General features: G+C 49.1%; 6 protein-coding genes across 6 annotated transcripts; 1 reads left to right on the top strand and 5 right to left on the bottom strand.

Moving 5' to 3' along the window:
* Nucleotides 1–262: 262 nt before the first annotated feature.
* Nucleotides 263–2242, bottom strand: M436DRAFT_55642 (MFS general substrate transporter; the record flags this gene model as incomplete). Its single annotated transcript, XM_013568175.1, has 6 exons — nucleotides 263–579; nucleotides 668–1085; nucleotides 1151–1462; nucleotides 1515–1831; nucleotides 1943–2042; nucleotides 2096–2242. 6 exons carry the CDS (start codon nucleotides 2240–2242, stop codon nucleotides 263–265), a joined length of 1611 nt encoding a protein of 536 aa, XP_013423629.1.
* A 799-nt stretch (nucleotides 2243–3041) lies between these two features.
* On the top strand, nucleotides 3042–4787 carry M436DRAFT_29114 (uncharacterized protein; the record flags this gene model as incomplete). The annotated part of the gene is made up of 1 exon (XM_013568159.1): nucleotides 3042–4787. A coding segment is annotated over one exon (1746 nt), but the record flags the coding sequence as incomplete, so codon positions are not given.
* A 150-nt stretch (nucleotides 4788–4937) lies between these two features.
* Nucleotides 4938–6674, bottom strand: M436DRAFT_55668 (seven-hairpin glycosidase; the record flags this gene model as incomplete). Its single annotated transcript, XM_013568181.1, has 1 exon — nucleotides 4938–6674. The coding sequence occupies one exon, from the start codon at nucleotides 6672–6674 to the stop codon at nucleotides 4938–4940; it is 1737 nt and encodes a 578-aa protein (XP_013423635.1).
* Nucleotides 6675–7889: 1215 nt separating this feature from the next.
* On the bottom strand, nucleotides 7890–8324 carry M436DRAFT_18697 (uncharacterized protein; the record flags this gene model as incomplete). The annotated part of the gene is made up of 1 exon (XM_013568151.1): nucleotides 7890–8324. A coding segment is annotated over one exon (435 nt), but the record flags the coding sequence as incomplete, so codon positions are not given.
* Nucleotides 8325–9348: 1024 nt separating this feature from the next.
* On the bottom strand, nucleotides 9349–10566 carry M436DRAFT_55557 (WD40 repeat-like protein; the record flags this gene model as incomplete). Its single annotated transcript, XM_013568162.1, has 2 exons — nucleotides 9349–9438; nucleotides 9493–10566. 2 exons carry the CDS (start codon nucleotides 10564–10566, stop codon nucleotides 9349–9351), a joined length of 1164 nt encoding a protein of 387 aa, XP_013423616.1.
* A 649-nt stretch (nucleotides 10567–11215) lies between these two features.
* Nucleotides 11216–12410, bottom strand: M436DRAFT_55857 (uncharacterized protein; the record flags this gene model as incomplete). The annotated part of the gene is made up of 3 exons (XM_013568213.1): nucleotides 11216–11813; nucleotides 11898–12280; nucleotides 12342–12410. Coding segments are annotated over 3 exons (1050 nt in total), but the record flags the coding sequence as incomplete, so codon positions are not given.
* Nucleotides 12411–14198: the final 1788 nt, after the last annotated feature.

The raw sequence follows: 14198 nt of genomic DNA, 5'->3' as shown, positions 1-14198 counted from the left end.
TTAGTAATATAATATACAGTCTAGCTATCTACCATTGTCACAAATTGTTTACAGTGTAGATTGATATGACTTGTTAAACAGACAAGGGCCTACTCCTACGCTTGCGTCTGCTCTGTTCTATTCAGTAGGCCTGAGGACGTTGTGAAGCATCACGAAAGCTCACCCTGCAGCCCCGGCGTACCTCTTCAAATGAGAACTACGTGTCTTTCCCAAGCGTAACAACACACCCACGACCAAAGCATCCAAGCACGCACCCAGTCCTTCAAGCCGCTCCACCAGCAGCCTTCTTAATCTCCTCCTCATTCAACCTCTTCCAACTCCCAAAGCTACCCACCAAAACACAAACACCATAAGCGGCCGTGGTGATGGCAAAGACAACTTTCAAGCCACCCATGTACGCATCCAACACAATCGGCACCTGTTGCTCTGTAAACTGCTCACGTATCTGTGTCGCTCCGATGCCCAAGACTGCTGCTGGGTTGATGCCAGACAAGTTTTTGAGCAGGTAGGCGATGAGTGTGTTGTTGAATGCGCATTGGACCGCAGAGATGAAGAAGGCGCCGCCGATGGTTACGAAGACTGAGAAAGGAAGAGTTAGGAAGGCGATAGAGTGGGATTGGAGGGGGCAGGTTTGGGGGCAGGTGGGGGGAAGGAGAGGTAGACTTACAGTTTATAATCGCGCTCACCTGCGACAAATCCTCTGCCTTCGCATGTACCTGTGCATTTGCGATTGCAACTTGAAATGTAGCTCCAGTGGCAAAGCCAACGAGGATTTGGTATCCGATCCATTTTCCTGCCGATGTGCCAGCATCAAAGGTGTACATCAGCCCTGCACCTATGGTCGCTATCGCACCACCAATGATCCAGAAAAGAGGCACGATACCGATTTTCGACAATGCGAAGCCTTGGACGATAGCGGCGAGAGTCAAAGGGATGATCAGAGCGAGCATGCGGACGCCAGAGTTGATGGGGGAGGCAGAGTGGATGCTTTGGAAGTAGATGGGTAGGTAGTAGAGGAGGACGAAGTAGGCACCGCCGAAGAAGAACATGTAGAGGGAGCCCACCCAGATGTGGCGTTCTAGAAACTATTGATGATATTCGTTAGCTGGAAGAGCAATGGTGGTAGTGTTAAAGAAAGAGATAAGCATACCAGGCGAGGGACAATCATCGCGCGTTCTTTTTGATAGATCTCCCAGAGTATGAAGACTGCAACTAGGAGGACGAAGCCGACGAGCAAGCCAATGACCTGACTGCTTTTCCATGAATGGGTCTGTCCACCATACTGTAATGCGAGTATGTAAGAGATGATCAACCCTATCATGATAGCAGCGCCAATGAGATCCATTTGCAGCAATTTCTCCTTCAAGGTTGCTTGAACAGGTTTTGCACTGTTCGGAGGCTTGAAGAAGAAAAACACAATAATGGCCGCCACGCCTCCGATAGGCAAATTGATATAGAAGCACTATCGCTCGTCAGCAGTGCACTCTCAAGCAAAACACAGTTCGATCACTGACCCATCTCCATGTCACCTTATCAGTGAAAGCACCACCAATCAACGGGCCCAACACAGCAGCAATACCATAAGTAGCTCCCGTAAAGCCGAGTAGTTGTGGGCGCTTTTCGGGTGAAGCAGCAAAACCTAGCATTGTGAAGACGCCTACAGCAACGCCTGAACCACCTAGACCTGCAATGGCGCGGCCGACGATTAGACTAGTCGGGTCTTGGGCTACGCCGCAGACCAAGCTTCCGAGTTCGAAGATTAGCATGGCGATGAGGAACCAGAGTTTTAGAGGAAAGTATTTGAATAGTTTTCCCCAGGTTGATTGGAAGCCTGTGAGGGTTAGGGAAGCGGTCGGAGGGTATATGGGAGGCGTAGGGTCTGGGTTTCGTGCTCTGTACAGGTCAGTGATGTGATTATGTAGATACTGGTAGCAGCACTTACTACCACCAAAGGTCATGAAGTACGCTGAGCCATACCATGAAACTTTGTTGAGGTCGTGAAATTCATCTGTGATCTTAGGAATGGCAGTGCCAATAATCGTCTAGCAAGTAATGGTCAGTCTCCTGCTCACATCTGAGTAATTGTCAAACGAACGTTATCAAGTGCGACCAAGAACATGCCGAGCATAAGCGATACAGTCAAAGCTGTCAATCGAGTACCATGCAAGTACTCATCGTCAGAGATAACAGTATCTTCTTCAGGCTTGACGATCTCCACCGGGTCTTCTTTTACATCTGGCATTTTGCCTCAGATTGTGAGAGGGTTGCTGGAATCTGGTGCTGTCCGTTTGTGGTGACGTCTTGGATCGATGTATGGCAAGCATCCTGGAAAAGGCAAGTGACACGAGATTGAGTACTTATAATCACAGAATCGGCGACGGACGAACACAATAGCCCGGTCGTTGAGGTATCGCATTGCACCGAGTACCTACCTGCATGTCCGTGTTCGTTCGTCCGAAGTGTACTCATTCTTTCGATGGTACGAGTGATATTCGTCCGAGTGTTTGAGAGCTCGGCGTCTAAGAGGGCGTTGTTGCCAACTCTAAAGCTGTCTGTTGAGAACAGCATCGCTCCTACCAATAATTTCGTCCGAGGTTTGGGGGGTTTCGACCGAAGCTTCGGTCTTCTGTGCGCGCCTTCAGGTATGTCAGCATCGATATTCGTCCGTTTTGCGGTAGACTTTTGCTGAGCGAACAGTCTTCGGACGATCCTTCAACATGCCAAGACAAGGCAAGGTCAGAAAGGGAACGCACAGCTGTTGGGAGTGCAGACGGAGGAAGGTCAGATGCGTCCTCGCATTTCCTACTGATGTCAAGTGCGTTCCGTGTCAGCGACGAGGTTCGGCATGCACTAGCCAGTCAGTCGTTCAGTCCTCTATGACTCTTGCTGAGAGTGTGGAACCCACCGAAGAATTCTATGATCAGACGACGATAATTACTGATGATGATGATCGGGAAGTGCAATCGGCGACGCCAGCGTTGGCTCTTCACGGCAGAGCAGAGGTTGGTGAACAATGTCCTTCAGATCGCATACGACTACCACCGACTCCTATTACGAACGATGTCTCACCTTCAGAAGTTCAAACAAACTCAACAGCCACACAAGAACTTCTTCGCTCTTTTCCTAGTCAAGCAGATATTGAGATCCTCCAATATCGAGTCGATCACATTTCTGCAACATGCTTCCAATTCGACTACAAAGCCCCTCTGTCTACGCTGCACGAAAGGTCTGCAAAGTGCGTCGCAAAACCGAATCTTCTGGCTCCAGAATCCAATCCAGTTTTATTGGCAAAACAAATGCTGCTCTTTGCGATAGCCTTGCAATATCTTTCTCCTACCGAAACGATACCTGGTCTTGACAAGCATCATCACCGCATCATGGATGATCTGGCTAGAGCGGCAATCAGAACGGTCGTGACGAATGATTCACTGTTAGGGTCTTTGGAGGGCTTGGAGATCATCATACTTGAAGCTTTCTATCACACGGATTCTGGTGATATTCGACAGGCTTGGATAACCATGCGTCGTGCCGTGGTGGCTGCGCAACTACTAGGCTTACACCGTTCTGGTCACTACCGGTACAAGATTATAGATCCACGAAATGATATTGATCCCGAGACCATCTGGAGCAGTATCGTATATATGGAGCGCGTGGTCTCTCTACTGTCTGGATTGCCCACAAGTACAGGTGGGATAGTGTTGGTTCGACAAGAAACTCGGTTCGATGTAACTGCTGATCGTGGTCTACTCACCCACCTGGGAAATGTCGCCGGCAAAATTCTCGAACGAAATCAGATCGAAGTACCACAGCAAGCTCTGGATCTCACAAAGAGAATCGACGAAGAACTCCTCAGAATCTCCGAATCCCTACCACCAACTTTCTGGCGACCGGCAGAATTTTCAAGACTCACTCGCGACTCTTTAAACGCCTTTGACGAGATCAGACGTGTTTTTGATCACAGCTCCTACTATACTCTGATCATCCAACTTCACATGCCTCATATGCTATGTCCAAGCCATAGCACACAGAGAATGTACTCTAAGATGGCTTGTGTGAATGCAAGTCGTGAGATCCTGACTCGACAGATCGCATTGCGGACTTTCAATCCTGTCACTGCGTGTTGTCGTATGAATGACTTCATGGCGTTGATCGCCGGCATGACATTGATGCTGGCGCACGCTACAAGCCACTGCGATACATCAGCAGGAAATATGTTGGCGCATCAACGATTGGGTGATCGAGCGATGGTGCAGCGGGCGCTAGAATGCATAACGTTCATCTCAGAGCTTCAAGAGCATCAACTTGCTTTCAGATGTGCTTCTTTACTCAAAGATCTGTTGATCATCGAAGAAGGCGCAGCCCGGAAACAAGATCAGAGTGGCAATCGACCACGCGAAGGTCCTGATAACGCCGAGGACAGCCGTGATATGTTGATAAATAGAGCACCCTTCTTCGGCGGTATGAGAATATCCAGAGGAGGTATCGCAGTCGTGGTCCCTCACAGATCAGAGCATGATCAAGGCCCAGCAGACATTAGTATTGGTGGAATAGGATCGATTCGCGTCAACAACTCGAGATCCAGCCATTCAACCCCAGTCCAACAGGTTCCTGGTGCTGCGAGACAACAAACAGGCGTTGTTCCACAACCATCACGTCTGGAAAGCGCAACACAGCAAGATTTCATCACGCAGCAGGACCAAATTTTCTCAGATATTGCGACTGGTTTCGACGATTGGTCGGTCTTGGGAATGGACACGGCATTTTTCGAAAGTTTAATGCAGGGGAGTGAAAACACCGGATTTGACATATCTGGCACCATTTGATGCGTGTCAGCTTCTTTCGTCGCCCGAAATTAGAACGCCGCGTTGGAAGGTAATGGATGAACGCAAGAACAAAATTGTGTTGTATGGAGCAGCGGTCTCTGTCATTGGTACAAACTATGGTCTTCTGAACGGATGTGCTTCAGTATTGAAGACAAACTTATCCAGACTGATCAAGTCAGGCTCACTGAAGATCAAGTAAAAGTACTTGAGAGTCTCAGCAGTCCAAAAACTTTCCATGCTATCATCTTTTGGTGCAGAAGGATCTGTAACATCTCTGAGTGCCGCATTCGCAAACTCTGTCTCAGTGTACTTGGATATGTTGGTGAACATCTGCCAGGCCTTCTCTTGCAGCAGAGGATCGCCTGTAATGCGGTAAAGAAGGAAGACACTCTCGATAGCTTCTGGTCTGAGGATGTAGCGTCTGTCGGAGATGGATGTGAAGCCAGGGGGCAGGCGTTCGTGTTTGATTACCTCGGATGCGTCCGCTCCTGAATCTTGGCTTGCTTTCTCCAGGACGCTTGATTTCCATTTGGCCTCGTCCCAAGGACATTTTGAGCCTAGTCCGCATGGCATCATGTCAAAGACTTCGGGCATAATACCTAGTGGGGTGGCTTCATACGTCCAGATACAGCCATCGGTGAGCTTTCGCCCAAGCTCAATATGCGTCTCATTCTTGAGCAGTCGTCCACCCAATGCCAGCATGCCACCAGCATAACAGACCAAATGTTGTCCTTGTGGCTGCAGTTGAGACTCGCCTCTGCGATCTGATCGCGCGTTACCAGACAATAAGATATCCGCATTATCCGGGACCATTGGTTTGAATACGGTCTCCTGAATAGCAGTGCTCATAGCGTCTTCGTACATCTTAGCGTACATTGACGAGCCGCCAAGAAGGGCATACATTTTCGGAAGATACTCATAGAGAGAGTCGGCCATGGCGGCAAGCGTAAAATGGTCTCCAGATGCAAAGTCTTGTGTGCGAGCGTTGACCACAAGCGGCCACATACCCGGAATATTCGAGCTGCCTTGCTGTCGGTCGAAGACCTGCATGATTCGATCAATACAGTCGTACCATTTGTCGTTGCGGGTTATTTGTGCGAGTCTGGTAAACTCGAGCGACAAGGAGCCGATCTCCGCAACGAGCACTCCTTCACCTGCCAGTTGTGGTTTACCTGCAGCGGCATCTTTAACATTCCACCTCGTGATAGGCATGCGATTGGGCGTGTCGAAAGCAATATAAAGCATCTCGGCGACCTCTATCGCTTTATCCAAAAGACGGCGGTCTCCACTGAGGTCGAAAGCAGCGATGAAGCCTCCCAAGTAACGAATGGTGGTCTCGAACACATTGATCTCCCCTTGTGATATTTTGGTAAAGTCGATATCCAGTAAAGCCTCTACACCGTCGTGGAATTCATCTTTGAGATCCGCAATCCACAAAGTGTCTAGGGTATCGGCCAGAGTGGCAGCCCAGCCACCAAAAGTGTCCTTTTTTGATCCAGTAACAGGCGCGAGCTCGTCAGACAGCCAGGCGTGTTCCCGATATGATGACCAGCATCTTTGTAGTACTCGTTTGACCTCTTTCTGGCGCTTCTGTCGTATAGTTGCCTCCTCCGTCGACTCGTGGCCAAAGGCATGTTGGACTTGCGGAAGCTTCGCGTTACTTTTCGGGAGGTGAGCATATGACGATACCGGATAGCGTAGAGGAAGCTTTTTCCAATGGAATCTGTCGTCGTCGACTGATTGTTCGGGTGTATATGGCGTTGACTGAACGTTGTCCGGCAGAGAAGGAATAAAATGTAGAAAGTCCAGCTTCTGGAGTAGGAAAAGAACTATTAAGGCCAGTACGACCATCACAGGCCATCTTCGGGGGACTGTCATTGTTCTCTGGTACGGAGAACCCATGGCTTCGATACGGCTGGCTTCAACGTGGAGAATAGAAGTTCGAAGTGGACGGCGGAGGAGACACAGATTGCAAAAGAGGCACAAACAACCATGACGGCGTCAAGATCACCACCTTGCATCATTGTAATCAGAGGCGACGTTAAAAGGACACAAGCAGATTGCCTCCAGTTGAAGCTCTTCTAGCCATTCATTTACGCCTAAGCGCCCCCGCGCCCACGCGCCATTCATCATAGTAATCAAATTAGGGCGTGTCGCAGGTACAGCTTCATTTGCTGTGCCTCAGACGCGCTTCCTCGATAACGAGTCTGTCATCAAGCTGTTACAAGAAGAAACAGCGAACGAGGATGGCTGGTCAAGCGCCCGGAAAAACTTCGCGCCTCGACCTCGCGTGTCGTTCGACTTCCTCCGCGTCTCGACTCAGCAACCTCAATCTTTTTTGGACTGCATGCATACTGAGGACTAGCATGGTCTCAGTCGAGATCTCTTCTCCGGAGCAGTCAGCTGGACCATTACCATCTCAAAGTCAGACCTTGACAGAATAGCAGATCAATCGACACGTCTGATGGATCAGTAACGAGCGTCAGAGAAACACGAGTTCAAAGTGTGCAAAGTGATTGGGATTGAGCACTACAGCAAAGACAAATTGACCATGGCCCCGAGGAAAAATTGAACAGATGAAAAGGATTGTGACCATCATCACCGAAGTTGCATGCTTCGCATCGCTAACCAAGCTCTTCCTTTCGACCGGTATATCGACGACACCTCAGTTGGCTGACTGAGACCGCTAGCTTGTGCTTGTACTTCGAGTCCTTCAGGGTCCGTCAGCAGTCTCGGGCCGGCGAAATCTAACCCCTCGTGAGTTTCGGCATCCTTAGGTATGGTGCTCGACGATACATCTGCAGTCTCCGGGCGCGTTTTCATTGATGACCTGGGTGAAGAATCGATTGTGGACAATCTTGGATCTGGACTCTGAATCTGCACAATGGAGAAAGGACGCTGAGAGTGTGAGTATGCAGACGAAAGCTTCTCTCCGTCATCGGACGATAGAAAAGCACCTGTCATTCGAGGAAGTCTCTGACGCTGTACACATCTTTCTCTTTCATATGATGGTTGCGACATGGATCTCTGCTGGTAAATGTCGCTCATGGGTTGGCAGTGAGGTCCCTTCGAGCAGAGAACGCACATTGCAGAGTTCAAGCTCTGATGCGCTATACCGAGTCTTGCAAGATTGTTTGCAACTTTGGGTGAGTCTCTGAAGACAAAACGACTCCTGTTCAAAAAGCCGACATGCCCAGAGTTGGTCTGGATGTCCACTCTTGCTGGCTCAATCAAAGCGGCTACGCTCTCGAGGCAGCGTCTGGTGTCGACGATTATGTCATCAATCCAATCCCGTTCGTCTGCAGTGAGAAACGCAGATTTTTGTTGGCGCATGATCTCCGCGCTTTGCAGAGTGGATGAGACGTGGTTGGTCGATTCGAGGAGATCTTGCGTTTGCTGTCCCACAGCCTTGAATTCGTAGATGATCTGGAAAAGCCGCAGAGAGATATTGGCTGCACTGCCTACAGCTGTTGCAGTCCCGAGGCCACCATCAGCAACCATCCTGATCCGTTCAGGCAAGGGCCTGGGTAAAAATGATGGCAAGGTTCGATTTGAATAAAGCTGTGATCTGGGCACAGACTAGTATCTGGAACGTGAAAAGAGTGATTAATCCTTGTGACATGAATCCTTGCAAGCTTGGAAGGAAGGCGCACTTGAAGGTTTGTTCGACAGCGACTTGGAGCCGGGAAACCAGACACTCTTATCAATTCGCAAATTCTGCAATCCGTCTATTGTGTTCGGGCAAGTGGGACACACTGCATCACACTAAACTGAGTAGGCTTGTCACTACCACACCTGAGGCAAAGATAGTTTGATATCCGCGTCAAAGACACATAAAACTCGCGTCTTGAACACGGCGCTTCGAAGCAGCAGGTTAATGCATTATCTCGCAGCATACACGCACACAGTTTGAAATATACTGGAAATAGCCGCCTGGTAGCCATGAGGCAGAAATAGCACCAGGCTTCGCTTTCGGTATACTGTTTCTCATATTGTCCCATCTCGATGTTTGCTCTTGGTTCCGCATATGTTTGCAGAGTCCAGTATCTCAGTATTGTGGTCGTCGAGTGATGTGCTGTGGTCAAGCACCAATCTTTGTCGAAGCTTCATCCGAAACTCCCTCATACGACCTCCCACTTCCCGTACCTCACACTTTTTCCACCAACCCATATATACCCTAAATGTTATGTCCCCTTTAACAAGCAAAAAAAAGCCGTGGTGGTGCAGTGGTCAGCACCCCCGATCTGGTAACCTACGTTCCCTACAGTTCTCTCGTTACCTACAGTCGTTTCTCATACACTCTCTTACGGATTGGGAGGTCGTTGGTTCGAATCCAACTCACGGTGCTCATCTTTTTGCTTTGTTCGGTCTGTGTCTATTGTGCAAAGCTAGGAAGATTCTCGTCTCTCTTTTTCTCTTTGTCACATGTCGGTAAGTATGGAATTTCATATGATTTTAGTGTCTGCGCTTGATCCTGACTCATAGCAGCTACCACACTAGTGGCGAGCGTGTTGACAGTGACTCTTCAAATCTCGCTTCCATGCGAATCGACCACAACGCGTCGACCTTGACTAGTCTCTGGTAAATCATCTCGAACTGCATCGAAATCCAGCACCTGTAAAAAAGTGATAAGTCGCATCTAGATCGATGAGTGTCGTTCTATACATACCTCAATATACGTGAGATTATCCCTTTGTACCGCGGCAACACATTTCTTTCCATCATACTGAATTTTCCAGACCACGTTGAGGTCTGTGAGTAGGTCGCGAACGCACTCGCCGGTCCTGATATCCCACATCTTGAGTGTTCGATCTGAGCCACTGATGACTTTTTGGCCATCGTGCTGGAAAGCTGTGATTGCTGCAGTATGTTGCAGGATAGTCTGACACGCCCCGTTATCTGGGTTCCAGACGCGTAGAGTGCCATCGGCAGCACCACTGACTAGTAGCCCATGGTTCAATTGTAGAAGACCGACTAGAGAAGTATGACCTTCGAGGCTAAGCAGACAGCTGCCAGAGTCGAGAGACCATATCTTGACAGAATTATCCATCGATCCAGAGATACACCGTCTATTCTCGTGATCAAGAACCACACTGTAGATTTTTTGCGTATGGCCTGTGAGAAGACGCACCGTGTCGCCCGTTGAGATTTTCCACACACGGACAGTGCAGTCGAAAGATCCACTAACAATGGTATCGCCATAAGCGGCCATAGCACGTATGGTTTTCTGGTGACCTGTGAGAACACTTAGCGAGTAAGTGTTCTCGACATCAGCTAAAGAAGCAGCTTGATAGGTAGGAATATCATTAGCCAGCGGAAGCCTCCACACTCTCAATGTCGAATCTCTCGAGCCACTGACAAGTAAAGGCACTTCCGGCCTCATAACAGGCGATCCATCAACAGCTACATCAACTCGTACAGGCTTCACAATAGCAAGACAACGCACAGTCATCGTATGACCCTGCAATAAATGCAAGCATTTACCGGTAGCGATGCTCCAAACTCGGATACTTTGGTCTGTGGATCCGGATACCAGTATATCTCCATCGCGCTGTAGACTCCATATACCGCCATCATGGGCTTGGAATGTTTTGAGCAAAGCGCCGGTTTGTGCGTCGTATAGATTTATGGTCGTGTCGTCACTGCCGGTTATGATCATATCTGATTCCAATAGCAAGCAAGTGACGACGTGGTTGCCATGTGCGCGAAAAGCCAGGTGACGTGGTTCGGCCTCGGCATCCATCTTATCGATGGCTTCTTGCAAAAGTTTCTCGAGCGTTTCCATCACGGAAGAGAGTAGGTTGTCTTGACTCGTTTGGATGGGTGGGGAGGCGGTGACTTTCTGCCAGAACATCCAGCGTCTCCCTCGACCTGTATTTATATGGGAGCAATGTCTTGGCGAATCAAATACTGCTTCCAATGGCAAATTATCGAGCGACGGGCAGTTCATATCATAATCGACAAAGGTTCTGCATGAAGAAACACAGACCCCCGAGTACGCTCTGCCTCGAAGTAGCAAAAAGTGGTTGAAAGACAAAACATACAGCAGCAGGGATTCCCACGTGGTCACCCACCGTAGTACTAATCTGCCGTTCAACTGCTTATGTATGGCAGAGCGGACGGGATGCCCAGTTTTCAGCTGACTGTGGCCGTATGTACTGGATTTGTCATCTTTGATAAATATGTTTATAAGATTCAACATGGAGGGAAGAAGCCACTGCTTGTTATTTCATTCAACTAAGCAAGTCGCGAACCAAAGCAAAGAAACCAGATGAACTCACAGTCAACATACGGACAAGAGATTTAGTGAGTGTCTGGTACCTCCCACTACAATCGTCACATTGTACATAAAGTGTATATCTAAACAAAGAAAAAAAAGCTATATATCAGCTTCAGGTAGCACGCCCATGCTCCCTAGACTCTCTACCCACACTCCAATCCGTCTGCACCAAGATCCCATTCACATATCCCCTTCCGATCGGTGCCGCCGTAGCAGCCAAAGGCGCCACATCATCATTCGGCGTATAACTCCTCGTCACACTCCCCTCCGACCCTGTTTCCTCTGCCATACCCAATCGATCTTCCTCATCTAACCTCCTTCCTCTTGCTCCAAAGCCATCATTGACATTCATCTCATACTCGTCAATCTCCACAAAGTCATCTTTACGGTGCGCGCCGATAGAACTGAGTCTCGAGCGTGGTCCATCAGCTTTGGACACCGCGCCTCCACCCCAACTGCGGTTTGCAGAGTCTACTTTGGAGCGAGTTTTGCTGCTGTTCTTGGTATCGGAGGAGTAGTAGGAAGGTGTAGAAGCAGGTTTGGGCCACAGCTTTTCGCGGATCTGGAATTGGAGCGAGCGGATCGCGGGTGCGCAGGCGACCATGACCCCCACGTGGGTTTCGACGGCGGACCAGTAACCGACGGAAAGATAGTCCCAGGTTACGTTGTCAGTATGGGCGAACTGGATGAGGTATTTGAGGCGGAGGACGCTGACTATTGTGACGCTGTGAGGAGAGATTAGTATGTGCGATAATTCGAGAGTGATGTGTGAAAGAGGGAAGGGGAGATCTTACAAGCCACCACCGAGGAACATGACAATGACTCCTAGTTTGCGCTGCCAGCTCATGTTGAGAACGGTCAATTGCTTCATGGGTAAAGCAATGACGATCAAGTCCAGAATGATGTTCAGCGATGCAGATGCCCAACCGTCGGCGTTCAAGTCCAGGCATTTTCCTTTGTGCTCGCCATCCCATTTTTTCCATGCCATTGAAACAGGAATACATTGCAGGGCAGTAACAGTGACGAAAACGATACTGTACAGACCACAAATGCTGATCATGGCATAAATGGCTCGACGGAGCTTCCAGTCAGGGAAGATTCGGAGGTAAAAGAGCAAGATTGATATCTTAGTCAGACCGATAGCTGCTAGGTAGAGTAGTTCGGTAAAGTAGAAGATCTGTTTTTGGCAAAAAAGAATCAGTTTTGTGCGCGCAATTTTAATGATGCTAAAAACGTACCTCTAGAATTTCTGTAATGTGATCGAAAGACACGAACCACATATCCTTGCCCATACCGATTTGGTTCACTGGTGGTCATTAGAGAGATTTGAGACGACGACAGACGCAACACTTACAAACATATGCGCAAATTGTCAGCGGGATGATGAAGAGCATAGCTACGGTGAGAGCCAAGTCATCAAGTCCCCATTTCGAGTTGGAGCCGGGCAGCCGAGCAGCCACACGCATGAGATAAGCCAGGATAGCAACGCCTCCTACGACCAAGGTGGTGTAGGTTCCAAGTGCCTCCTTGTTACGCCGTGGGGCACCCAATAACGTCTGGAGGAATCTCTTTGCAGCTACAACAATCAGCGACATGTTCCCTCAAGGATACTTTCAGATAGCTTACTGAGTGATTCTCTGATGGTGCAACTAGCCCTGACACACACACTCAATTCATCTTGAAGCGGCTTGTTAGATTTGATACAGGCAAGATTCGTAAGGTAGCATGGCGAGTCTGGCCCATTGATGATTGTAATTGTGCATGTGAGCTATAGGAAATTAGCGTCAAGAAGCACCACATCGTGTTGGTCAACGTACTGCGCAGGTAGGCAACTCTGCTGCTGCAAGCTGCAGAATGTCCGCAGCAGTCGCATTCTCCAACTGCGACGGTTGAAGTGCTTGAGTCACGCAAGCAAATACGACAAGTGATAGTGCCACGAAGGACTTCATGCTTGGAGTTGGTCAAATCAACACCAGATCCAGTAGCTATCCAGATCAAGTGAGGCTCTCGTTGACTGGCTGAATGTGGGGATGTCGTTACAAAAAGAGGACCAACAAGCAGCGGGTCGATGTCCGGCAAGACGAAGAGGTCATGGGGACCATGCTCTAATAAAGAACATACAGCACGCCACACAGGGTCAAGACTTTTGAAACCCGGACGGGAGCATAATCACAATCGGCGGTCCAGGAGTCATGAGCAAAGTCCAATTCCGTCTTGTCATTGCCAAATGCAGACAGGTGTAGCATTGTTTCTTCAGGTCGTAGACATTTTTAGTGTTAAGCCATGAGACTTAGCGTTGGAGTATCACTGGGGAATTGAAAAGATCCAGCAAATTGGTGCAGACAGGTGTGATCCGTGAGCGAAGATCCTCGACACATCCTCAGCCTTGATATGCAGAGGAAGGCCCGAGCGCATGGAGAAGAGGAAGCCTGTGCACGACCTGACGACGGCAATTATGACCTGTTTACTGACTGGTGAGAACTCTTGGCGACCACTTGAACTGCATTGTTCATGGGGAGAGTGCCGGGTCTATGCCACTCGTCTCACGTGAGAAACGATATCCTGTACTGTGTGGACCACCAGGAATGGTATAACGGAGCAGCTTCGAGGAAGCTTGTATACCACGTGGCTGCAAGCAGAGATAGGGATAGACAAGAGTCTGGCAGGATGGAACGATACCGAGAAGTTGATATCACATCCTGAGTCAAAAGCATTGCTCAAACGGGGGAGTAGGTGGAGTATGATGCCTCTTTTTCGACGCTCTGTGACAATTGGTATGTTAGTGTACCATGATGGAGTTTCATGCTTCACCGGCTCATCAAGTCCCGAAAGCAAGACTGAGAGCCAGACTGCCAAGGGTGTTGAATCGAAGGTGAATGCTTTACAACAGAGAATGTCGCTCGCAGCCGTTACGGTCGTAAGACTAGAGGAGAGAGGGTTCTTTCGGTGGTCGAAGCACTGTTACTGCCAAGCTTGAGCACCTGAGATGAGCTCCGGTACAGATCGTCAAGACTGGCACCGCATTCGTAGCTTCCACCAGATTGAAGCAGATGCCAGCCAAACTACTAGACCGCAATGGGCCGACCCTTCTGTAG

The sequence above is a fragment of the Aureobasidium namibiae genome (assembly GCF_000721765.1).
Source record: "Aureobasidium namibiae CBS 147.97 unplaced genomic scaffold scaffold_20, whole genome shotgun sequence".
Classification (NCBI taxonomy): Eukaryota; Fungi; Ascomycota; class Dothideomycetes; order Dothideales; family Saccotheciaceae; genus Aureobasidium; species Aureobasidium namibiae.
Note: the sequence above shows the minus strand (reverse complement) of the source record. Positions and strands in the feature narration are given on the sequence as shown.